Genomic DNA, 26508 nt, shown 5'->3' on the forward strand with positions numbered 1-26508 from the left:
TATTTAGCATCATCAAAGTTCCTTCCTCTCATACTTCAATGATGCTTTGCTGGTCTTCTGGTGAGTCTGATGCTGTTTCTTTTAAATCACCTACACCGCTACTCTAAACGTTCCCCCTTTATCTCTTCTTGGGTGAAATTCATGCATTTACTTTACTACTCCTAAATTGACTCTTAGGAAAAAAAAAATGCTAAAGCTAAAAGTGTGTTTGGTCCATATCAGGCTGTGCCATTGATTTACTGAGGAATCTGTGATACTGTGTTCCTTTCCCTGCGCATTGCAACTGACAGCTTGTAGCAAAGTCAAATAAGATGTTTAACAAACCACATGCCCTATCGGTTTTAGCTTTGCCATTGTACCCTCGTGGCTGCGAGCCAGAGACAGATACGCCTCCTCTAGAGCGACACAACTTTGCCTGTGTTTTGTGTGCACATGTGTGTCTGTAGCCAGTTCCACATTTCTCTCTCTCACATTATCTGGGGAAACCTGTGCTGAGCTGCACAGAGCAATTTGAAACTGAGTTGTGAAAGGGGAGGAAATAAAACCACACTGGAAGGCGAAGATGCTTCTCTGCTCTGGGGCTATACCTCCAGGGAGGGAGAAGGTGGGCTGTCCTGAATGAAAGCCACAAATGTCAGTGTCCCAGCATAAACGCCAAAATTGGTCAGAAAGAGAGGACAGCTTGCTATGCCACTTGATATCTGCCTCATCTGTGGTGTTGCCATAGGCTTTTGAATGCCAGCTGCAATAATTAAAGTCAGGTATTGTTGCTATGCATTGACAGATAAAAAAAATAATCCCAAATAATTTCATAACTCTCTTGCAAAACCCATCCTAACACAGATGAGCAGAGCTCACAGTTGCGACTGTGGCAGGATGATTTCAAACAAGGAAGGGACCATGCTGTGAGTTGAGATAAAAATATGGTTAAAAATCATACATAAGATTTTTATAGTTCAATGTATGTACTTGCAAGAAGAAAAAGAATTGGCCTGAGGACAATACCCAGATTTGAGCCTTGCGTTGGCTCCTCCTCCATCATCCTTGTTCCCTGATATTTTTGTATAGTTACCGTTGCTCTCTGTGCATTACCGTCTCTCTGCACGATGCTTGTTCCTTTTCCTTGTGGGCATTTAACGACACTCAGGTCTTAGTTCTGAAGTCTCGGGGTCTCCCCGTGTGAGTGAGTTCGCTCTGTGCCCTCCTGCCTACTCCTTACGCTCACCATGCTCCTCTGTGTAGTGAGCAAATGAGCACCAGAGCAAGCCCCACACACGGCATCTTTCTGAGCTCAGCTGCCTGCTGCTTCCCGGGAACTCGCCTGGTTTTGCAGACGTAGTTATTGAGATTGATCACAATAGTGAGGCATCTGCCAAGCTGCATTATTTGCACAAATAGACCGTGTGCAGGTTTGGTACAGTGGGGCTTGAAGCACTGATTGCCTCTTTCAATAGTGCTACTTATGACACATAGAAGGGGGAGAAACCTGGTTTTAAGACATTTACTCTGCTTTTGGCAAGCGAAAACCATGCTAGTGGGAAAACCTGAATTAAGAGCAGTTGTACTCAAGTCTTAGAATGTTTAACTTAAGGCACTCCAAGTTAGCCCCATAATAATCAATGAGATTATGTAAAACAATTCAAAGAACACCACCTATTAAATCTAAGTAACAAGCCAGTCACGTAAGTGGCCTATGAACCCGTGAGAGGAATGCTGGCTGCCAACATTTTCAGAAGTGACGATGGGTTTAGGCCAATTCCATTCTGGGATGCTAAACTCGAGCTCAATGAGAGCCACTTTGTCAGGAGGTCCTCAATGGTCCGTTCCCTGAAAATGAAGTGTGCCCAGCACTGCATCCAAAAATCAAGACAACCTAAATGACCAAAAATTCTGGCCACTCGTGCTTATTTTAGGAGGCTGTATTCTTCCCCAGTTTCATCTGCAGGATTCATCTTGAGCTGAATTGGTGTTCATCAAAAGCAGAATTTAAAGCCTTTGAACCTGATTCTTATTTAAACTAAGGCCACTTACGAGTGGTTTTGTAATACATAGGCGCTGGGAAGTACAATTTATAACCACCCTAATTAATACTCCTTTACACAACCAGAGCAGTGCAAAGTGGCCTCAAGAGAAGTGAAAATCAGGTCTGTAACTTGCTACCTTCCTTCTCTGAGATTGCTTTTTCCATACAAAGTGCTCTGCTGTGGCAGCCTCTGCACTTGTGGTGGTACCAGCAGTGGACACAGCTTAAACGGGACAGTTGTTTATTCCAGTACTAAACTCCTCGTATTTTTTCCCTCAGCTGTATCCTTCCTCCTTTCAAGGGCTTTATTGTTGTAGCATTCCAACATCGTTCTCAGCATTCTTAAAGACGGAGTTGTCAGAGCCTGGTGCTCTGCAGCAAGGAGAGCCAAACTGCTTCGTCAGTTTAAGATTAGCAAACGTAACTGGCCTGATTCCTTTGAAGACAAACTGAAATATAGGTGTCTAGATGGAACTTCTCTCTCACTTAAAAGTCTTGGTTGCAGGAAATGTAATTGATGCCCTGAGGGGTTTTTTTGTTGTTGTTAAATGTTGAAGAGGCTCACTTGTGAAACAGCAGAGCTTTCCTTCAGACCGCACAGGAGACGAACCCGGTTTTTAATCAAGTAACAAAATCCACGGCTTGCAATAGAAGGTCCGTGCATTGCACGTATCAATTAATGCCTATTAATCACATTTTGCAGTTAGTTGAACTGCAGATTGTAGGTGGAAGCTATTAGGGATAGAATCGCCAGAGGAATACTGTTGCAGGACTACACTCAGTTTTCCTGTTTGCGTCCTTTTGGATTCAAGGTGTTTGTATAATGAAGTTGGCACGTTGATATATGATCTATTTTTTAATGTCATTACAATTTTAGTTCCCTCTGTCTTTTTGTCATTGGGTTACATTTAAGCACAGCAAGATCAACTTTAAACTTCCTTACTCAACAGCTTTATTAGTTATAACGTACCGTGACCTTTCTCAACATTCTTAAAGAAAAAGATACAGTGTAATGTCACTTTACTTTGCTTATTGTTCTTTGTTGTGGTGAACAAAGCATTTTCTACAGTGGCTATAGCACATAATTATACAGCTTTCAATAGCGGTGTCTTGGCACATATCAAAGTTCAGAAGAGCCTTTAGAAAAAAAAAGATGTTTTGTGGCAGCCTAGGGAGGGTCTCATCTTTCCTTCAGAAAATAGTTCAAGGCTCTTCTGTCAAGCTTCCCTACTTAGAGCTTTTTCTCCTCCTGCTTCATAAAGTTTAAAGGGGATTCAGTGGAGTTCTATGATCTATTTCCTTTGAAAGATTGTTCCTTTGCACAGAGAAGTCCTTTGACTTCAAGAGTTCACAGATTCATGTCTTTAGGTATCATATGTCTGACCTTATCAGTTACTCTATTTAATGTAGGAGAAAAAGTCTCAACTCTTTGTGTTTGTCTGTTTTGCCTCTGTGAAATGATTTGGTGAAAAGACCATCCTTTTTAACACACCACTGAGAGGCTGTTTCTGACTATAACCTACCCTGTGGTTCTTCTAAAAAAAAGGAAAAATTGTCCTTGTGTTTTGTGTATGGATGATTTCACAGTGAGAATAGAATTATACAAGGACAGACACACATAAAAAAATCTTTTGCTCTTTTTTTCCTAAATGATCTATTGGCTATTTTGGTGGCTGCTACTCTGGTTCCCCAACAGGCACAACCATTTAACAAACACAGAGAGAGCGGCTGGAGTGCTGGGCCAGCAGTAGGTTTTCCCTTGCTTCGACCTACCCCAAAGGCCTTCATAATTAATTGTCCTTCAGAGATGAGGAAAGTTCAGAGACAGTGTGTGTAGCGATGTCTATTGTCTGACATTCAGTTCTCCTTCCCTCAGCTCTTTTTCTTCATTCCACAAAGGGTTATCAATAGGAGCAGGGAGCAAGCTCTCTTCTAACAGCTGCTGGTGGTGGCTGTAGCTTTCTGTGGAAGGTATCATTGTGTTCAGCCATCTATGGATTAAATGGCTGGAAAAGTTCTAACAGCCCTTTTCAAATGGGCGTGTTTATTTCATCTAGATTACACAGACCTATTTAGCTAATTAAAAACTTTCTCAGAACCCCTTCTCTCCTATTCAGGGGAAGGGAAAAAAAAAAAAAGACCTGAAAACGCTGCTGTAATTATGAAGAATGGCTGCAATGAAACTTTGGTAAATACATGAAAAACTTGATCTGTCAGCTTCGATCGCAACGCACCCGCATGAGCACAGCCTTGTTTGTGGAGTTGTTCTGTGGTTTTGTTTTGTGGTTTGGGTTGGTGGTTTTTTTGTTCTTAGAAGGAAGGCGGACGGTAGGAAAAAGAAGAAAAGAAAACATTGGTATGAGCTGTAACAGAAGCAAACACCCGGTTTAAAAACCTGCCACAGTTCAGACTGGCTCTGCCTCTATCATCAAAGATGCTGGAGTTTGCTGAGCGGATTATTAATACTGTTGTGCCTTCTGCAATTAATTTAGAATCCTCTGTGGCATAATTATTAAATTTCATATACAGAACAAAATCCTATACATGCTGCCTTGTTTTCCCTGATGATATGCTAAACAAAGATAGGGTGCGCTTAGTCGATAGGCAAGAAGTAAGTCAAATTAGAGCTGCTTATTAACAGTCGTTATGTTACTGCTCCAATTAATTGGGCGAAGCCAAAAAGGACAAATACAATCATTCTTCCACTGAACAGTTTAAGTAGCAAATTAGGGGCGTTTTGATCATTTATTTTTTCATAAAAAAAAAAAAAAGAAATAAAGAACTTCACTTTCTCCTGCATTCTTCATAAATACAGCACTTTGCAACGAAAAGGAATAAGCATCTAAAGCATTTTCTGGGCTCCGTCTCACTTTCTTACAGTTAAGATGGACCACACAACAATCGAGATTAGTTATTGGATAGATGGAGTCATCCCGCCTGGCATTTGGAACCAGGTTTTCTGGATTTAAGGAGAAATCGCATGCAAAGTAGATGCGGCTAATACAGTAATGCAAGAAAAAAAAAAAAGAAGAAGAAAAAGATCATAAAAAATTAAAGTTATTCTTATGAATCTTTCATTAGAAGCAATGAAAAGGGACATCGGTGAAGCCAAGTGCTTTGTTCTTCTGAGCTCCTCTTGTAGGGCCAGATCCTTGCAAACAATTACATACTTCAGTGTTCCTTCTGCAAGAGGCCTGTTGGGGCCTTCAGCAGATCTCCTGCTCTTTCCCAGTTTGCCCACTCAGGCCTGTGGTTTACTACAGCGTTGTTCTACTTTATCAAGCAGATGTTCCCTTTAAAAATGGACAAAAGTCCTGTTAAAAAGAATGTACCACCGACTCACACAGCTGTACGGAGGCAAACACTTGCTTTTATGCAGAAAGAGCTGTTGTGAAATGATTTAAGGCTACTCAGCTTTTCCGATTACTCCCCACCGCAAATAACATGTTAAGTACTAAATTGCCCAAAGCGGTGTTTTATTACTGATCAATAAAACTGTGATCTTGTCTTTTAGTGTTGAAAAATATTTTAGTGGGATTTTTTCCTGGTTTAGTTCATGGATAGCAGTAAACCAGAAAGAGCAACCTCCCCTCCCAAAAGCAAACCCATCCTCATTTGTTTCTAGTTTTCCTTTGGGGGAATCCTGGGATTGTTCCAGCTGAATGGTGCTGGATTTCTCTCTCTGTGTGTGTGTGTGTGTGTGTGTGTGTGTGTGCATGTAGTGGTGTGCTGGGTTTTGTTTTGGGGTGTTTGGTTTTCTTTCCTCTTTTACAGTTATTTACCGGTCCTCATCCTTATTGCCCCATCCTCTTCTCAAACAAAATGACTCCCTTTCAAGAAAAAAAACCCAAACCACCAAGAAAAAGAAACCAACAAAAACAAAACAAAGCAAAACTTGGCAAACTCTTCCGACTCCTACTGCCATTTCATTTTGCATTCAACAAGGAGTAGTGGGAATTGAAACGTCAACGGGAGACTGAGAAAAGCACCAATTTATAGTGCGTTAGCCTTGCACAATTCAAGATTTCTTTTGCTAGCTGCACACATTATACCCAACATCTCACCACTCTCTTGTGGCAGTTGTGAGGAATGGCCATTCCTTCCCGTGTGTGTACTACAGGCCTCTAAAGACTCTTATTTATTCTCTCCCATGTCACCTTGTGTACAGTCTGGTCTGTGACACTGATGGTGATTATGTCATTATTTTGCTCTGGGGGCTTTGGCACATCTGCAGAGCTGATGCACATCTTCTTTGTTACGCTGGCATACGTCCCATATCGCAAATGCTTCATTAGCCTTACTGCCTGCCTCCTTGCCAGACAAGAATACCCAAATCCAAGCTTCTTTTTGCTCTGGTCTTTTGTGTCTGTGATGAGCCTTTATTCATCTTCTTAGTTCTTCCCTGTTTTCTATTTTTCTATATAAAACTGATTTCCAGATGTCCGTCGTTCTCCAAAGCCCATTGTAGACGAGGAGTGAGAAGCAAGGTGAATTTTAACCCATGTGGTCCCTCACTTGTGTCAAGTCTTATCCCTGACAAGCTGAAATGCTTTTTCGCTCATCCTGCATATAGAAATAGTTTGTTAGGCTGGGCAGTGCCGTTGTAAAACTTGGTGCTTGCAAAACAGAAAAAGGAAAGCAGTGCTTTCTCTTACCATTTAATAAAGCCTAGTTGTGGTAATGGTTAACATGCAAGTTGCACATGTTTCTTCCAGACTTTCTTAATTCTCTTTAGACAACATAGCTAGGTTTCTTACTGAGGACTTCTGGAGAAGCAGCACTGTCTAGAGAAGGAGGAGGGTGTTCAGGAGAAGCATCTGAAATTTCTTATATCCTGTTTTAATGTGTCACATTAACAGGACATAGAGCATTTTGTACTGTGAAAATCAAAGAAAACACTTGATCTTCCAAACTATACCTAAGCTGCTCTACATAGATGTCATACCAGTGAGATGTGAAATAGTGGGTTAGTTCACTAGCTTTACAAGCTTTTTCCCTCCACATCCCACCCACCCTATGCTTTCTCTCTGTGACACTGAACTCAATTCTGGGCTGGATTCTCAGTTGCTGGTGTAAATCAGATCCAGCGATCATTGCAGCTAATGAAGCTGTGCCAGCTGAAGAGCTGTCTTTTGTTGTATTACTGTACAGTCAAGTGTGTGAATATATGTTACGTGATAATTGGAAAGAAGTTTCATTTGTTTATTTTAAAGCTAAAAATTAAATGCAGACCTGGCTTTGGAGCCACAGAGCCATCGTGTTTATGGATGTGGGGTGGAGGGGAGCATTGGTTTTATTTTTGTAAGGCACACTTGCCAAAAGAGGAGGTCCCAACCGATACCACCTCACAGCACGGAGTCATGGCTGTGGGACTGACTTTAATACAAGTCTTGCAGATAGCTCTGCCCCTCCTATAGGACTTTGAATAGGTCACCTTCACGCAGAACGCTCTTTGCTGGATAGCTTCAACGTGGTTCAAAACGGACGAGAGTCAGGCTCTCATAATGGGAATTAGCAAACTGTCATTCCCTTTGGAAACCCTGGGAGAGGTTCAGCAGCTTGGTGACCCACACTGGTTTCTGGGCCAGCTTTTGGGGTCCTGCCCTTTCTCTGAGCAGGTGTCCCTGGGCTGAGAGCAGTGGCAGCGAAGATTTGCTTGCAGAGAGACCTTCCAGCATTGGTGTGGAGTGCAATGGCGATGCTGGTTTCAAAGATACTTAAATCTGTAAGGGCAAAATTCTGAGGCTGCGAGGAAGAAACAGCAGAATATTGCAGGGCTCAATGGGGACTGTGTGTCCTTCACCTGCATGATAGGGAGAGGAGCTGGAAGGTGAAGTAGCCATGGTTTAATATCCTACTCAAATGACATTAACAACACAGATGTGAAGAAATACCGTATGGTCCAAGAAGGGGGAAGCCTTCAGAGTACTGGGTCCTTCCCTGTAATTGTACAGAGCTCATCACCTGCAGTACTAGAGTACAGCTGAATTTCACGCTGCAGAGAAAGAGCCTGGCATCATCCCGACGTGCGAGTCTGGGTGGGCAGAGTAGGAAGGACAGCCAGAAGGGCTGGCCGAAGGTAATCAACGTATCGGAGATGATTTCTCCCCGTAGATCTGGAAGGGGCAAGGTTCATCTGTCTTATCTGCAGAGGGGGAAGGTACGCAGCCGCGCTCTGCCTCGGTTTGTGTGCCACGGGGGGGACTCGTGAACTGCCCTCTGGGGGGGGGGGGGGGTGGTGGTTTCAAGGCTCTGGTGGAAATGTGCCATCAGAAGAAGCTGTGTCCAGATGGTGGTCCAGAGATGTGGCCTTGAACCTGGTTTTGTGGAGAGGCTTTGTAGGGAGCAGCAGGCCAGGGTGGCATGATCTCTGGTGCTAAGCAGAAGGGCTGCTGCCCTGGTTGTGACTTAGGGGTGAATGGTGACATAGACACATAAACGCATGTAAAGCATCAGTCTATAACTTGAAACAGTTTTGAGAGGAGAGAGGGGAAATGAACATTGCAAATAAAAGCCTTTTCACTGCTGAGTATCAGTGTTCAGGGGGAAGCTGAAGTGGCTTATCTCATGCAATGCTGGCTCCATCAGACGAGGCCCAGCCTCGAGGTTATCTAATCCAGCGCTGTCTGGAGTCTCACCGTTTCCTTCCATAAGGGATAAAGAGGAGTCAAACGAGAGGGAGCTCAGTCCACTTGGACATAAGACTTTGTCTTCACAGGCTTGCAAGGCTCACCAGGCCCCAGAAGGTCCTGCGCTGGACCCTGTAATGGGGTGTTTGTAGCCCAGTTTGGCCAGCTTCATGGCTCAGGGTGGAATAGATGGAGCAGTTCATCCCATCGTGATGGGCTCTGGATGCCCATAAAAGCATGGTTATGGTTATGTGGGGAGGACGTTCATCAGAGTTAATCGAGGGGGAGCCTGGACTGGTGAAGCCAGCTTTATTTGCAACACCCCTCTCCCATAACCATGCACCATTTCCTTCCACTGCTCCTACCCTCTGCCATAGGAAGGAGGAAGGGAGGTACCCTGCTGCCAGAGGGCATGCTTACCACCTCCATGACACCCCCAAAAGGACCCCAGTAACTGCCTATTTCCCTGCCAGACTGATTAAACACCACCTGCTTCCCATCCCTCTCCCCTACCTCCCTTCTCACTGTAAATCGAGGAGGGAGAGGGCACAGTTGGAGCTTTTCAGGGCTCCAGACACAGAAGACAAAGGTGTCTGCAATGCAGAGAAATAGGAAGAGTTTGCAAGAGGAAGCAACAATTACAGATGCTTACTCACTTTTAACATTTATATATATATATACATACATATGTATATGTGTATATATATATATATATATATATGTAAAAAAGATGTATTCTAGATGTGTACACCTGGCCAGATTTAGTTCCATCTGTGCCTTCACCGTTCTAACTTTCTACGTACCATCATTCTTGTGTGCAAGAGTTTTATTTCTCCTTCGGTTTTCGTATGAGACAGCTTCTGGGGTGTGACAGTAACCCCTCCCATGATTCTTACATTTCCCAATACATACTAAATGCCCAACTACTGCAAGCTGCAGGAGCCTTAGTGATTTTTCCATTCTGTGGCAGTGCCACTGGCAACGCAGTAAGTTAAGGGTGAACAGAGTTTCCATTAGAAGCCTCTACATCTCATGCAGTTCTAATTCATCAGTAAGGCAGAAAAGGAAATTTTATAATCTCCCCAGTAAAAGACTATTGATGATTTTTGAGGCCAGGGAAAGGAAGAACTGAATTTCAGGGTGGAAAAAGTCAAAATAAATTGAAAATGGGAAGTTTTTGTATTGTTTTAGCCCACTCTACTCTCAAATCTTACCAAGTTTTGTACTTAAAAACTAGCACACTAAGGCCGTTGTGCCTGCATGGGAGAGCAGGGATTCCTTGGACGACATGGTCTAGTGTGAGGCATCCCTGCCCATGGCAGGGGGTTGGAACTGGGTGATTTTAAGGTCCTTTCCAACCCAAACCATTCTGTGAATCTGTGTTTCCATGATGGGTATGCTCATCCCCTGAACCATGGGCACAGCAGTTCTAGGACAGAGATCCCGTGGGAGTGCTGGTGATGCTGTGATGTGTGCGGCGTGGGATGCCTCTCCCGTGCTGGGACAAGGGAAGATGGGTCCTACCAGGGAGGACGTGGCGGGGTTTCAGCCTGAGGAGCTGCGGGAGCGCTGTTGTGGTGCTGGGAGCCTGCAGAGTACTTCCCAATCTTTATTTGTGGAAAAGCTTAATTGAAATGCAAGTGATTAAATCTAATGTATCATGCAGTATCCATTTTCACTGCACTACCACTTTCACTTCCCCGATGTTATCAGGCATCTCAGCAGCCCCACTGTCAGGGTTTTTTTTCCTTGTAAGAGCCATGCCCATTCTCTCTCCTCTTTGTGAGCTTGGCGGAGGAGATAACAGTAAGCCAGCAGCACATTACTAGTGCCCCAAACTCTACTCAAGGGATAAGGGATCTCAGCTTCCTTTCAAACAGACACTTTTGAAATACATTCTTAAATCATTTGAAGGGCGTGTGTGTTTTCCAGCTTCTTCCAAACAGTACAAAAGCTACAGTAAATGCAATAAGAAACCTCTGTTGTTTTCCAAATATTTCTCTTTCAAGCCAGACTTGGGGTAATGTTTTTGCCTTCCCAAACGTCAGGCTCAGTTTCCCAAAAGAGGGGGCTTCTCCTTCTGAGCCACAGTGGGAGAACAGCCACCCAGTCTCATCCATCTTTTTCTCTTTCCAAAAAACCCATTTCCTAACAGACTTGTACAGCAGGAGTCAAGAGAAGAAACTTGAAGGCAACAAACGCAGAGTGTGGTGGCACCAGAGAGCTGCTGCTGTAGCCAGGGGGGACTGGGACACACGCAGTGGTGGGCTAAGTAATGCCCCGCTCTCTAGAAAGGTGATGGTTGGGATAAAACTGGAGTGCCCAATAGTTGAGGTATTTTTCATTTGTGTTTGTAGAATAAAAACATCCTTTCCAGCTATTTCCCTCTCCTCATAAGTGATAATGGAAGAGGCATTAGCTTTCCCATCGCCTGAGCCAACCTGGGTTTTTTCTAAGAGGTGTCCAGGATGTTCAGCCAATTGAGTGATCTAATTAGCTGAAAATTGTTAATTTCCTTTACCTTATAAAGCACCTAACACAGAAACTGTTAAATAATGTTAAGTGTCAGACTTAAACTGAGAACACTGGGCCATATGCTGCCGTGGCTTTCACGCCAAAAAGTGTAGCAACTTACTCCAAAACCTGCCTCCAATTCATGTGTAGAAGCCAAAGCCTCCTGCCTGATATGCTGCCATAGCAGCTCGCAGTGCTAACATGGTCCCACCCAGCAGCTCGCTGTGCTTGGGGAGCAGAGGATGTGTATGAGGGGAGGTGATGGCCTGGATAAACGTGGCAAGAGCCAGGACGAGGTATTGCAGACACTGCCCTTGGGAGCCCGGGAGGGCAGTGCTGTTCAGGGCAGTGTTAGCCTGGAAACAGTGGCAGATCTGTGCCTGAGCAATTCCCAGCATTGCTCTGATGCAGTGTCTTACAGGAAGGGAGGGATGTGGAAGGGCTTGTCCTTGATCGGTTTCCTACGTGACAGGATGCAGGTGTGGGAATAGAAGTTTAGGTGCCAGGTTGCCCCCAAAGCCCACAGGCTTAAATCTTCCTCAGGTGAGAAAGGGGCTCAGAGCTACATGCTGGTGACACAAGTAGAGTTTCTCAACCTCATCTTTTAAGAAGGACCATCTGCCAAAGCTCACCTTACCCTGACTTTAGGGGTGGGGGTGCCTGTGCATAGCTAATATGTATGTATGAGGTTTTCTCATCAGAAATATGTCCCCTGAATCTCTTCTTCTGTTGCTGTACCTGTGCTGGTGTGGACCGCTGTGCACAAACAGCTCACCTGAAGCTACCCATGGTGAGAATGCTCCGCCAGTAGTAGACTCACTTATCATCCTGGAGAGGTTCTCCATCATTTTGTCTAAAAGATGCTGTTTAAGCCTTATCCTTGGGTTAAGAGGCTCCCTGTGGAGATCCCCTCTAGAGCCACTGTCCAGCTCATCCAACTGGAGGAGTGATCTGGCCTTCCCCCTCTTACCCCCTCCAACCTGTTTACCTCCCATTACCATGACCTTGCACTCTGCAATGTGAGCAGCCTTCACCAGCTGAAGACCTCTGATCCTAAGTCCACTAGAGATTTTGGCTTTCCTCTTTGGCAAGGTGACTTGTTGCCCACCAGGTCAACATGAATAAAGACTTTAAAAATGTCTAATGCCCTGCGATTGCAATTGGCTGCAGATAATTTAACCTTTCCTGGCAGCCTGACACCTTGAGCTCTCTGTGCTGCACTTGTTTATTTCTGCTTGTAATTAGGATCAAAAAGATCCAAACACACACCAAGAATTCTATTTTATGTAAAATTTGAAAGTAAAATCAATTTTTGCCCAACCTTATCATTTTTAAAGTATGTTTGTCCAGCTTTGTAGTAGGAACAAGCAGACTGTTTGAAGGCCACATAGTTTTCAAACCTTGGTTGCAACACGTTACCCATTTTGAAACCGTCTTTATCTAGCCGAGAAAACTAAAATCTGTTTGACAAAGTAGCACTCCAGCCAGTTTATCTTGCAATATGGCTTTAGCTCCCAGAGCCTATTGATTTCCTTAAATTAATGTTTACAGAATGCCACTGAATTTCACTCAACGGGACATTGTTCTTTTGAAGCTTCGTAAAATATGATACAGAGTGTTATTGCCATTTGTTGCTTTGCTAAGACTGATGAAACATTTATTTTTTTAAAGGGCAGCCTTGAACTATAGCTGTTTCCTACAAGTGTGTTTACTCTTGGAACTTTAGTAATACAACACACTATCAGGCTCCAGCACAATACCACAGGCAAAGCCTGGAGGTATGCTCTGGCCAGCCTAACCGTATAAATGGGGCTGAAGTATAACACCAATTAGACATTGTATAAGAAAAGGTTTTGAGCTTAGCACAGCTGTCCCTGTCTGAAGGATCTTCAGATTTGTGTGCTACAGCCAAGCAGTTGTCTGAAGCTGTTACAATATTAGAACGCTTGCGTTGGTCTTGGTACTTCTAAACATGGGACCCCATACTGAAAACGAACATCTAATCCTCTCCCCATGGCTCCTGCACCCCTTCCCTAGCTGAATAGCTTTCTGGTTGCCTTATGAGTGGTTTGGAGGCTTTGGATCTGTTCTCTGCGCCAAGAAGCAGTTGCATTCCTTCTAAGGTCCACTCAAATGTTGGTAGTTTACTAAAATGAGGTTGCTGATACCTGTTGCTTAAATCTTACATGAAATCACAGCTACTGACTGAACAGTTTTGCTACTAGTAACTATTAGACACATCATTCCAATAAACCTTTGGCCTTTGCTTATGAGAACTGACATGCCAGCCTAAACTGGGCACTCTTACGTAGGATGGTCTGTACCTTATCCCACAGCCACCAGTGAACTGCTCACTTGGAATATGAGTCGGAAAAAAGTGCTACTGAGGAAAATGGGTGCCCCTGCCCAGCAGAAGACAAGGTGGCCCTTCTGCAGGGTATGTAAACTCTCCATTGAAACCAGTGGGGCAGGGAAAATTTACACTCCTGAGGAGCTGCCCACATGTGCTCAAGGAAAGGGACTTAAATTCCACATTCATCGCATGCAATATTTATGTATCAGCTGGCAAGACAGAAAAACAGGAAGCAATTTGGTCACCTAAAGTCAGGCTTCTTGCTTTATAAGACTCTGTCTGGGAGCAGATGACTTCTCTTTCTATCATGGAGGTTCCACATAACCAAGTCCCAACCCCCCGCAGAGGGGAAAGTCAACTCTCTGACTTCTTGCCTTTTTATCTGCTAATCTCTGTGTGGCCTTCCTAAAGCATCTGAGTTTATCCATTTAAGTCCACTCTGTCTGCAGTACAAGTCCCCAGCTTGCGCTACTGCTGTCAGGAGATATGTCTCTCCTTGATCAATATTTACTTAACAAACAGCAGGGATAGGAGAGTTTGTTTAGAGGAATCGTGTGCACAAGGGTGAATGAATGCTCGGTAAAGTACTTCACCTGTTTGTCTCCTTTCCTAGGGGATCTTTTCTGCTTCAGGCCTCAGGCTTTGCTACCATTACCCCTGTGAACACGCTCAAAGCCACCCTGCTTTAGGACAGTTTAGCAATCAAATGCAGAAAGTGAACTTTAGAGTAAATGTTTTAATCCCTGTTGTAGGGAAGTCGGAGGGAGAAGTGTAGGAACTTTGCAGAATTACTTCTGTGGTTAAAAACTGCTTGATGCTCAAGTGAAAATAAAGCGAACTTCCCAGAGTCTGGCACTTGGCGAAGAAAAGATTTCAAAGATGTTTTAAGCATTTGGTTGGCACAAACCGCTTCAAAATCGCACTGCCAAGAACTCGGAGTTTTCTAAAGAAAAAAATCACAGGCAGGTAAAATTGCAAGGAAGGAAGAATGTTCAGTGTTTTTAAAGCATAACTTCGGGAAAGTCTGCTATTCGTTTATCCAGTAAAACAGTTGTTTCTGATGCCTGAAGTCATCGCATGCAATTAGCTTTGAGGCATCTGAGTCTAGTTTTGGTGGGGGGGGGGTGTATTTTATTTTGTGAATCAAAGTTGTAAAAGCCATCTGAAATATTCATGCAGAATTGTCTGAGAAGCAGTTTCTGTTTTATTTACTGCACAGTAGAACAGCCACAGTGGATTAGCTCTACAATACCCGTAACAAAAGCACAACAGCTGATGCATGTGATGTTAGGAGGTGACAAAACAGTTAAAGTATGCTGCTGGCTACAGGCAAGCAGTCAGCAGATGCAGACAAAAGGGTTTGTGACAAGAATAACTCTCTCTCCAAGGCGAGCAGTCAAGAGTATCCAAAATACCAATACCCTTTTCTCCTTGACATTGTCTTCTTACAGTCAGCATTTTATTGCCCTTTTATAGTAAAAAAAACAAAACACAATTCTCCGGAATATCGGTTTTAACTTGACTTTCACAATTCTGTGCTCTTTACATCTGTATTGCTTTTGCTACCATCTAGATTTACCACTTGAGTTAGAATTTCTGAAAGTTTAAAAGATTGACTGTTAAGAAGCCCACCCTTAATAGGATTAGCAAGATGAAATACACACATAAACCTTTGAGCAGACCGGTGACTCATTTTGTCATTTGGTTTTGGTGTTTTTTCCCCTTTTCTATTAAGAAAGAATTAAGCATCTTATTTTGCTAATGAAGAAATAAGGCTTGGGTAGAAATTAAAGGGTTGCTTGACAATGCGAGAGATTTAGGTGCTGGAAAGGGACTGTGAATGAGCTGATGTTTATTTCAGAAGTGTGAAAAATCAGCTTATATATCTCCAGAAAAAAAAAGAGAGAGAGAGAGAGAGAGAGAGAGGCTGTCTTCTAACCTTTGTAATTCCCCTTCTATTCTCTGTGACATTCATTCAGCTGCCAAGCATGTTTGGCAAGGCTTGAGCCAGCGAGCGCACTTCCAGTGACCGCTAACCTTGGTATGTCCTGACACTTATGATGAGTATCTGCAGGACACAGAAGGCAGGCAGGCTGCTATGTCAGGCTTTTATTATGTACTGCAGAGGCTGGGGACAGTCAGTTTAATAAAACAAATCATCCTTGAAGGTAAAGCAACTGGGAAGAGAAGGAGGAGGAGGGCTTGGGGAGGGGAGGAGATGAGGCGAATGGGAGGGAAGGGAGAAAAAGTCTTTGCTTCACAATCCTCCCTCCTTTCCCCCTCCTCCAAAAAAAGAATTAACTAGTAAAAGATGCAACACAATAATGAGGAAAACAATGAAGGGCCACTGATTGACTCCCAACTTGAGACACACGGCTACTTCTAGTGTGCCCTCCTTCCCACCAAGGATTTTTCAAGTCCTTGCAGGCCATCAGAAAGGGAAACCTAATCCTTTTTGTCGGCTTAAAATCAGTGTTGCTTCACTGATTTTTGTCAAGCGACACTGACTCAGACCAGCTGAGGATCTGCCTTCACCTTCCCAGTCCCTGATGCCTTCCCAGTCGTGTTTTCCTTGACCAGAAATTCAACAAGTACTTTTAAAGCATCTTGCTTTCTGAAGTTGTGTATGCTTCTGCATGAGAGAAGAGTTAGGTCTGACTTGGCTCCAACTTTTGAGCCATTGGAACTGTATACGTTTACTCACATAGAAATATTTAGTGTTGAGTACTTTTAATAAAGCACTCCCCCCCACAGTGCTAATCCACATGGTTCGGCAGGGGAGTTGCACACACAAACCCAGGAGTTAGATCGTTCGGGTTTGTTGTTCACACTAAGGAAAACACCAGTAGTTAAACCAGCATAAATAGACAAAAACAGATGAGAGCTTTCATTTCCCTCCCTGTTTTAATAGATGAAGGGGATGTGCTAGCATGGCTAGGGCTTGAGAAGGGGCACTGTGATCGTTGGTGGACTGTGTTAGGAGGTACAGGACCAGTGCATACCAGGTGTAAATCAGCATAACTGCACTGGGGCTGACAGAGCCCTTCTGATTTACACTAGCCCAAAGTCTGGCCTGTGACTTTTTCCTTGGCAGCAAAGCCATTGACAAAGCATGCAGCAAACTGTGATTCCTTTCTAAATCAATCTGATGTGGAGGCTTCAGCCTGAAGCCCACCTAGCCTCCCCCTGAGCAGACCTCATTGTCTTTCCTCCTGGTGAATGTACAGTGTGATTCTTTGATTGACTGCTGCCACCTGATGCTAAGAAAATGCCCTGGGTTCATACTAGGGATTGTTGGTTCTATTAAAAGCAACGTAGATGGAGTTTATTTGTCACTGAAGCATTTTCTGCAGATGTTCCTACTTCAGAGATGTTCAGTCAGTTAGGTGTAAAGATGTGCTGAATAGGTTGCCATCACTTAGGGTCAGGGAAATGCCACCCCCAGACACATCATTAACATGGATGACTGATTAATTGCCCACTGAAATTTACAACTCCCCATCCATTTAAATATTTCTTTATTTTCAGACTCTGGACTTCACTAGAATTGATAAAACCCAAAAAGACATTAAAAACCAAACCCCAAACAAACACTGCAGTTACTCTTTCTAGACAGGAAAAATGTTGGCCGACGTACTATCCAGTGGGGATTAATCACAGTGCTATTCACATTACAACATGCAAAGTAATGTGTGTAATCCAGTCTGACATGAAAAATGGCTAATAACATCCCAGAAGGAAAGAGCTATGAATGGCTCTGATGCCTGAGGAGTAGGGGAGCTCCTTGGGAACTCTTCATTACGGGGTGGAGCATCCAAAAGAAGAAACTGAAATTCTGGGGCTCTTCAAAGCCTCTGCACTATTATGTTGTGGGATACTCTGTGCTGGCTTCAAAAGATGGGTCTTTAGATGTGACCCAGGTCGACAAAGTTCGACCTAAAAGTTAACTCCTAGTCTAAAAGCCTGTGTGTCTTTATGGGTTCAGGAGGCTAGAAGGCTCAAGGGTTTCATACTGCCTGCTTCATGGAAAAGCAGCATTCCCTACCTAGAAAACTTTAATATTTGTGGGTAGAAATTGACTGGCAAAGGCTCAACTTAAACCCCAGGTTGTCACTTCCATGCTTAAAAGTTGACGTGCGGGGAGAGGTAGAACTTTTTGCATTTGGACTTTATGCTTCTCGTATAGGTGCTTGTAATTGCCTCCCTCCCATCTCCAACAACTTGGAAGGGAAGAAGAGCATTTAATGTGGGTCCTCTGGAGTGGACATCAAAATTGAGAGGTGCGAACTCTTTTCCCAAGCACAAATGCAAAAACACCAACAGGTTTTGCCCTCGTGAGCCACTGTGTACACCCAAAAGTTGGTTATCTACTACATTTCTTGCTTTCTAGTATCATGTGGTCAGCAACTCCTTCCCCTTGGTTAGCACCCAGTGACACCAAGGACAATGAACAGCACCTGAGCAGCTGTTTAAACTGCATAAACAGAGAAGTGTTATCATTTGTTTCTAGCAGCACAGGAATGAGACTAGCATGGCATCTTTGGTAGATGTATTACCAAGTGCCCAAACAGCAGAGCACTTACGTGAAGTTTTAGGTTATTTCTTTGAGATGGAATAAGTGAAACATAACAGTTATTTTCTGCCCTCGTCATTACTGCTGGAATAGACCACCTGTAAAAATGTTTCTTTCTATGTTGAATGAAAAGTTTCCACAGAAGGCAGCCTTTGGGAGCAGAGAAAAATGTGTGGGGCTGGATTTCAGTCTCAGAGGTAGACAGAGGACCTCTGTGGGCTGCGGGGCTTCTGGAAGCAGTTTGTCAGCTGGTGTCAGCAGGAGCTGATCTCATGCTTATCTGATGGACAAAACACAGCTAGCAAACTGCTAGTGTTGCCCCAGCGGTGATAGGGGAGTGAGGCTGCAGAGCTCACTCAGGTTAAACATGCATATTTTCAGACAAATTTGATGAAAGGGGCTTCTAAAGGAAGAAGAATAAAAGCCTGAAGTAGACAATATGATGCTAGCCCTGATCTGGTAATGTGACCTGCATTCATTAAATGAGATCTGTTCGGGTATCTGTTGGCCACAGGAATGGTTGAAGTGGCCCCTGCTGCAGGTTGGAGAACTCCTCTTAACGGAGTGGGCAAAGAATGGCAGTGAGAGGATAATTGCTTTTCTAAGCATGCTGGCTACTGGCCGGCTGCGTATTAGCAGTTCTAGAGCTGTGAAACCATATTTCTGTAATAAAAATGGAGAATAATACCTTCATGGAGATGACTTCAACCTTGGAACTGACCCAGGTTCACTGTAGTGATTGCTTTTGAATCAGTTAAGGCAGAGGGTAAGAAGGTGGTGCTGGTGCCAAAGTTTGGAGGTAACTGTTTGTTGTCTTTAACATCCACCCATTGTTCGGGGGCTTGACAGTGACATTTAGAAAACCCAGATGAGTTGAACACATCCCAGCTCAGTAGCAACTTGGAGCAAAGTGCACCCTTTGAAGAGCTCGGGGTTTTATTTGTAGGTTTCTGACAAAGAAGAGAAGACCATAATGTCTCCTGAGAAAGCCATTTTATGTGGGTCGGGGGCAGAGCAGCCACAGAAACAAGCTCAAGGCCTGCTTGTTTTTAAACTATGAACAACATTCAGAGATACCCTATTTTTCTGATAGCTTTCAGCACTGGTTGTGGCCAAAGTTAAATGTAGAGCTACAGGGGGCTTTCTATGCATGCATAAATCTCAGATTAGATCTCACATGGAAAGGAGAACGTAGCTGTAAATGCACGGGTAAAATAACAAGTCGAGCTTCCTCTCCTTAAAGACAATTGTGTTTGTTTCCCCTCCTGCCAATCCTATCCTATAAATCCCCCGCTGTCCATACTCAGAGAGTTCCATTTTGTTACCTACATTCTGTCAGTAGACTTTACAAAGATCTCTAACACATGTTATAAAAGTTATTGCCATAGTACTATATATAACAGCTTTGCATAAGAGAATAGAAGGCTGCCACATTTAGAAAATGCAGGTGCTATGTAAGCCCCTTTCTGAAAGAAAGAACTTAGCTCAGTTTCCTTTGAAGAACCAGAGACTTGAAATTGAAAACTGTATTAATGCCATTGTCTCCTTGTATCAGCAGGTTCCAGAGAGATTCCTGGAAGTGGCTCAGATCACATTACGGGAGTTTTTCAATGCCATTATCGCAGGCAAAGATGTTGATCCTTCCTGGAAGAAGGCCATATACAAGGTCATCTGTAAGCTGGACAGTGAGGTCCCCGAGATTTTCAAATCCCCAAACTGCCTACAAGAGCTTCTTCATGAGTAGAGAGTTCAGCAGCTATTTATGAATGTATGAAAGTAGCAGTCCCCTTCTGATGCCCAAGTCATGTGTGTCCCTATTTTAATTTCATATATATATGTGTATTGCATACATATATATGTATATGAAATTAGACTGTGATCCCTCATGGATTTAAGTTTTAAGTTCCGAGGGGATGGTTATTTTACTTCAGCCTTTGGTTTACTTTGCCCGAGACCCTTAACATTTGAAGAATCAACGGGGTTAATTTTCAGGGAGAAGAGTTTGGAAGAGTGTAAAAGCCTGTCTTAGCAAGTTAGGGCATTATGTTTAAAAATGCTTTGTCAGATTTATTGCTTGCTGCAAAGTGGCATTTTGTCTTAGTGAGACTAATGTCATGGCACAATACTACAGACAATGAAGTTTATATTACGTTTATACTGCTAAAGGTCTGAACTCTGTGGAGTCACTTCATAAGCTTGGAGCTTTCTTTCCTTTTTTTTTTTTTTGTATTTTATATACTTTTTAACCAAGAACCAGATTTTGTTTTGTACTTCAAAAAAAAAAAAAAAACCAACCACAACAAACCCTAAAAATACAACATCCATTTCAGGTACTCACTCCTAGTAGTGATACCCCAAAAAGCAAACCCTAATTCTTCATGCTTTCCTTACAGAAATGATGGATATCCTGCACCACTAAGCAACACGCCAGGTTGTTGTTGTTTTAAGTTGCAGCAAGGGATGTTTGCACAAATCAAATCTTGCAGGGTGAGGCCAGTAATTCATGCACAATGTTGTACCAACCCCACTAATCCTGGAATATGGTCAGCTTATTAAAGTGGAAGCATTTCACTCTCCATAGACTAAAAATGAAACCTTCAGAGTCCTATATTGCCACGTCTCTGCCATACTTGAACTGGCATCAGTCCCTAAATGTATTATTTTCTTAGTCCATTCTGCCCCCCCCAAATCCCCTTTCCAGTATACAGTTTTTGTCTGTTATTTAACATCTGTCCTGAAAAGCACTTTTTTGGAATGATCTTAGATCTGGTAGAATAAAAGCATCTTCACCTCACAGCCCTGAGGAAAAGAGACAAAAGACTTGTTTGTAGCTATAAAATAGAATCAGTCTCTTCCTCATCAGAGGAATAAGAACTGCATTTTCATGAAAACCTAATCAATCATATGCAAAACTGGCAGTGTCCTCCTGTCCCTGCAGGGTTCCGATAGCCACACTGGGGGGTTAAAATTGCAGTAAGTGCAGATTTAAAATGTAAGAGATCTATTTTAGCAATGGGCTGCACTTGCCTTCTGAAGCTGGAGCTAGTCTTGGCCAAAATCTGAGTGTAAAGTCCACAGTGAACCTGGGTTTGCCTGAATGCTATGTCAGCAGGCAGACAGCAAGCGAGCTGCTAGTTCTTCGTGCTTTCATCAGTGGCTCTCCTTTTCTCGTGTTTTCAGAAAGATACTGGCTCCACAAGTTTGGGGGAAGGTTCAGTATGCTGTGGCACTCGGTGTCTGTCCTTTTCTCTGTCGTCTTTTGTATGGATGCAGTAAGAATTTATTGTTATTATCAATAGTCTTTTCCCCTACATAATTCAATCTGAATCTTGAGCAAGTTCCTAATTAGCTGCAAATTATATTTAGACCATTGAGGATATTGGGATCTTAGTTCTTTATTTTCAGATTACATTTTGATTTTGGAGAGTGAAAGTTTACCCACGTGACTAAAGAGCTGACCTGATCATTGCAATTCCACTTCATTTACAAATACTGCTGATAGACAGAAAAGTATGAAAGCAATTATTGTTAGCATAAAGCCTTACAAACCTGCTGACTTCAAATTAAACAGCACAAGCCTACGATTCCCTGTCATTCTTTTCAAGCACTGGCAGTATCTGTGGAGTATAGGCAATGCAGACAATAGCATGGGATGAAGTGCCAACATTTTCACTATGCATTAAAAGCAAAACAAATCTTCTTGATCTTAGACTCCCTGAGAGTACCTAATACTGCACTTATCCTTCATAGACAGGATGTGTCTTTTTCTTCCTTTTCTTCTGTTTTATTTTCTTTCATTTTCTTCATTTCTTTTTTTTTAATGCATGATTTGGTAAACATGACACTTCACAAAGATGTAACTCCAGTGAATTCTGAGTAAGAAAAGATGAAAATTGTGTTCATGCACTTTTTTGATTTATGGGAAGAAGTGGCATAAATGCTCAAGTTTGAACCCAGTAAGTTCATCATTATCGCATCCCATCAGATACTGCATTGTCACCTTGAACATAAGAAAGCAAAGCCATACTTTAGTCATACTATGTGAACATACTACTAGCTACCATCTCAATATGTGATTTTACCATTGCTTTTATTATGTTTATTATTATTATTATTATTAATATTATTGTGGATGTTATTATTATTATTTGGCTGCAATGTGATTCACATAATCTAAATAAGTGACATTGTGTACTCAACACTTGATGTTGCATTTATTTATTTATTTATGGGTAGCATAATCTCAATAGTAAATGAGGCATAGGAATTAAGAGTAGAAATTTCATCTTAAAAGCAAAATAAAAACCTCCTTTGTCTGAAAAAGGAATAAATGAGAATTCGATCATTTCAGTTACGTGGTTTTTCTGCATTTGATAGCCATATTGCCTTTGTGCCTCCCAATACACCTAAAATTAGAAATACATGGCAGAGCTCCTACTAAATTGCAAGTAGAAACCAGTCTCTTTCAGGCGATCTCAATACGAAATGGCTAAAAGGCAGGAGGCTACTTTTATAGTAATGAAAAGTTTACACAGGGAAAGAATTGCAAAACCCGTGTAGAAACCCCATGTTGCCATTCATTTACTGCTAATTCAGATTTATTTCTGCATATAAACTTGAGGTTATAGTCTGTGCCTAGACCTTTAATGCACCAGCGGAAGGAGAAAACAAAATCCTTCAAAATACCAGTTTTTCCCCCCACAAGTACAATTGTTCTTGTGCCTTCTGTGGCTTACAATTTTCATCTTTTAAACTTGATTTGTTAATTCCTACAGCTGCAATAAACACTGATTTTGGTTGGGTTTTCTTTTTCCGGCTGTTTGACATGATGTTGATAGCTATGCATATTTTGTGTCTTTTTAAGAATTTAAAAAAAAAAAAAAAAGAAAATAAAACAAAAAACCCCCCACAAATAAAAAACCCCACCAAAAAAGAAAAAAAAAAAAAAGAAAAAAAAAGAGAAAAAAAAATAACACAAAAACAAAGCAGGAGAATACGTTTTTGAAGCAGAGAATTTTTAGAACAGTTTGATAACGCAAATTATTTTTTCTCAATCGTTTGAGCAGCATTCGAGTTTTGGAAATTCTTGTAGAAGCCAATTTTTTGTAACTGTGGTGCAAATCTTGTGTTTTCTTAGCCTGAGGAGAAGTAGTATAGAAGCAATATTTCATACGTGACATGTGTGCATATACATATACATATGTGGTCGCGCACACGGGCGGAACGTGTGAGAGCATTTATGTATGTATGTATGTATACACAGCAACACACACACAAAATATGCGTATGAAGTGAAAAGCTTACCTTTTTCCTATCTAGATTAAGAATTAAACCTATTTTAGACATTTGTTATGTTTTGTGAAAAGAATGTTCTATTTGCAACTAGAAAACATTGAATTCTTACTGTATCTCTGGTTGTTTAATGGGAACGTTTCACATTTAATGGTAAACACGTGGAAGATGTTAGAATGTAGTAATTATTTAAGGAAGTGTTCACCCATGTATTCCTGAGGTTTGCTTTGTGCCTCTGAGTATTATTTAATCCAAGTGTTTTTAAGTTTGCAGAATCTTTGTTACTGTACCAGGTATGTGGGTGAACATTGCAAATCGAGGGGAACTTTTATAAAGCAATGTAAATATTCAACCTTAACGGCTGTTCTTGCATAAAGACATAAGATTTTAATAACTACATTCTGAAAACATCTGTTGAATTTATAAGAAACACTACAGTAACTGTGTAGATAGTTGAAAGCATTCTTGAAAATCCAGCTCTCTACTTGAAAGAGTTAAGTCTCTTTCATCAGATGTCAAGGGAATGGGTAATACAGTTTCTGTAAAATTGCAGATTTCTTTTTCTATGTATATGAAGTCAGTTAATAGAAAAAAATGTTTTTTTTTCTTCCACAGGTTAATATTAATTAAGAAATAAAGGTGAAGATTTTGTGGCTTTAAAGATAGGATTTTCACCAGCAGCATTGAAAGATTATACATATATATATATATACACACACAGAAAGATATATATATATATTAAAAATGGAAAGTGGTTTACAAAACCCCCAAAATGAGCACTGTACATGAGAAGTGAAAGCAAAAACTATATTTGCCATGTGTATTATATAGCAGTCATTGGTGTTAATAGTGCAAATGTTTCCTTCTGGTACCAACTATGTGTTTGAAAATTCCAATACGCATTGTTTTCAAAAAGCTCCCCTTAAGGAATGTAACTGGTTTATATGAGTAAGCAGTTACTGTATTGCACTTAAATGTTCTGTTGAAGGAAATGCAATTTTGTTTTCTGTAGAACTGTTGGTTGTAAACCATCTATAAACGGAAGCTAAAAAATGCTCATATTTTGAGCTGGGATGAAAACTGGTATTTAACCTTTGTATCTTCTTAGGAATATCCTTTTTAGTGTATGAAAGGTGGTGGCACTATGACTTCATGGAGTCTTTTCATCTGAGCCAGTCACCTCTCTCCCGAAGCAGCCACCTTCCAAATGCACAAATATCCTGGGATATGTAGAAACAAATCTAGAAGAAACAGCGAGCTTACATTTTTCTCTTAAATCCATCCTTTCTGCATTAATTGTACCACTCGAGTGAGATCTTAGACAACCACAAGAACCATCTCGTGACCACAGAACATCTAAGAGTCAGAAGTTAAACACAAAGGCAGAAACAAAAAAGCCTCTTTAGGTTGCTTTTAATGCTGCCCAGAAGAGTCAAAGGTTAAGGTTTAAACTGATATTGTCCCAGCCATTACTCATGTGTATATAGTTACAAAAGTGACAAAACACTGCCTTTATATTATTTAGCAATATGTTGTAAATAGCATTATTAAGCTCTTTTTTTGTAATAAAGACCCTTTAATTTGAAGATAGTTCAATAACTGAGAAAGTCAATTTTGGATTTATTTTTCTTTTTTCTTTTTAATTTTATTTTTTAGCTAGAGGCAATTTCAACTGTGGATTTTTTTTTTTCTTTTTTTGTTGTTGTCTATTGTTCTGAAGACTTTGCATAATTTATTGGTTTAATTTATCCTAATTTATTTGATGGTGTACAATTTTGTATTACCAAGGATGTACTGTAATATTAATTGATGACAAGATGAAACAATAAGACTCCCCTGTCCGTTTGGGAAACAAAAGGTGCAGTAGACAATTGATTGATAAAAAGTTACAATTCTAGCTTGGCAGCTACTAAATTTAAGAGAAACACAGGAAAAATGTTGGGGGGGGGATGGATTTTATTTTGTGTGTTTAAAGCTTTTGTATACTCTCCAGACTTTTACCTTTTTGCTTTGTACCACTTAAAGGATACAGTAGTTCAATTGCCTTGTGTGCCTTCCATCTTCTCTAAACTGAATGTATGTGCAGTATATATGCAAGCTTGTGCAAAATAAAATATAAATTACAAGCTCATTGCCATTGTCTAGATTTATTTCCAGAAGTTTCTGTTGCCCCGTCTCAAGAGGGGGACTGCTCACCCTCATCCTCTGCTGCGGCCAGGCTGTGCCTAATGCTTGGAGCCCTCTGAAGGTTTCCTTTTCCCCTTAGTTGGAATTATTTATTAATGAAATTGCCAGCCCTCTTGCAAAATGGATATAATGATTTATCTAAGCTGGTGTTCTACCTCCAGAGCTGGTTAAGATAATGAATGTTATTTTGCAATAGTCTATCAGGCAAGGAATAACTCCCTGCAAGAGACATGTTAATGTCTGAGGCCCTTTAAATTAAACGGAGCCAACTTGGGCTAGAAAGTACTTGTATTTATGATGTTTAATCAGGCCCTGGATATACCTGCCATGTTGGTGTCCTGCAGCGGGGAGTTCTGCAAGTCAGTGAATGTAGAATAATGCTTGTTTTGATGTGGCTTATGTTTGTTCCTGTTATCAGTCTGCTTCTGTTAAAGGTAGTGCCCAGATACCATTCCCTATTATTTTCATTACAATCATCCTTGGATCACTTCCTTTGCAAGCTATATAATCACTAGCACTCTATACAGACTAATCTGTTCTTACGCAGTTCCTCAAAATGCAAGTCTCATTTGTTCACTGTTTTTCTCTAGGCCCCTGCTATTTCTGCTTTTTCATATGCATCTTAACATTTTGAGGTTGAGTGAACCTTTGATTTACATCATTGTCTGCGTTGCAGACATGAACGGTCTCTTTTTGGCTTAGAATTGGTGCAGATGGCAGTAAGATGGGAGCTGATTTGGATCACAAAATCATGCAAGAATTTTCTAATTTTGAAGAAGAAACATGTTAAAATTATGTTTTAACCTGAGGTCATTTATTTTCAGAACCTTTCCCCATTCAGACTCAAGACACGGTAGAGCTGAGCTGGATTCAGCTACCCTGTAACAACCAAATAAACACTTCATATCTGCAACAGCAATTAAAACTCCATGTCTTT

The 26508-nt window shown here is 41.6% G+C and overlaps 1 protein-coding gene across 1 annotated transcript in view; it reads left to right on the forward strand.

Annotated features, from left to right (window-relative positions):
* PROX1 (prospero homeobox 1) overlaps nt 1–25515 on the forward strand; it is a 49324-nt gene extending 23809 nt beyond the window's left edge. The window contains exon 5 of the mRNA XM_061348394.1: nt 19651–25515. Within this exon, the coding sequence (XP_061204378.1) occupies nt 19651–19836 (186 nt within the window). The 3' untranslated portion in view covers nt 19837–25515. The remainder of the gene's footprint in view (nt 1–19650) is intronic.
* The last annotated feature ends 993 nt before the right edge of the window (nt 25516–26508 follow it).

The sequence above is a fragment of the Neopsephotus bourkii genome, unplaced genomic scaffold (genome assembly GCF_033783945.1).
Source record: "Neopsephotus bourkii isolate Nb327-2 ecotype Australia unplaced genomic scaffold, CSIRO-AGI_Nbou_v1 NB_354, whole genome shotgun sequence".
NCBI lineage: Eukaryota > Metazoa > Chordata > Aves > Psittaciformes > Psittacidae > Neopsephotus > Neopsephotus bourkii.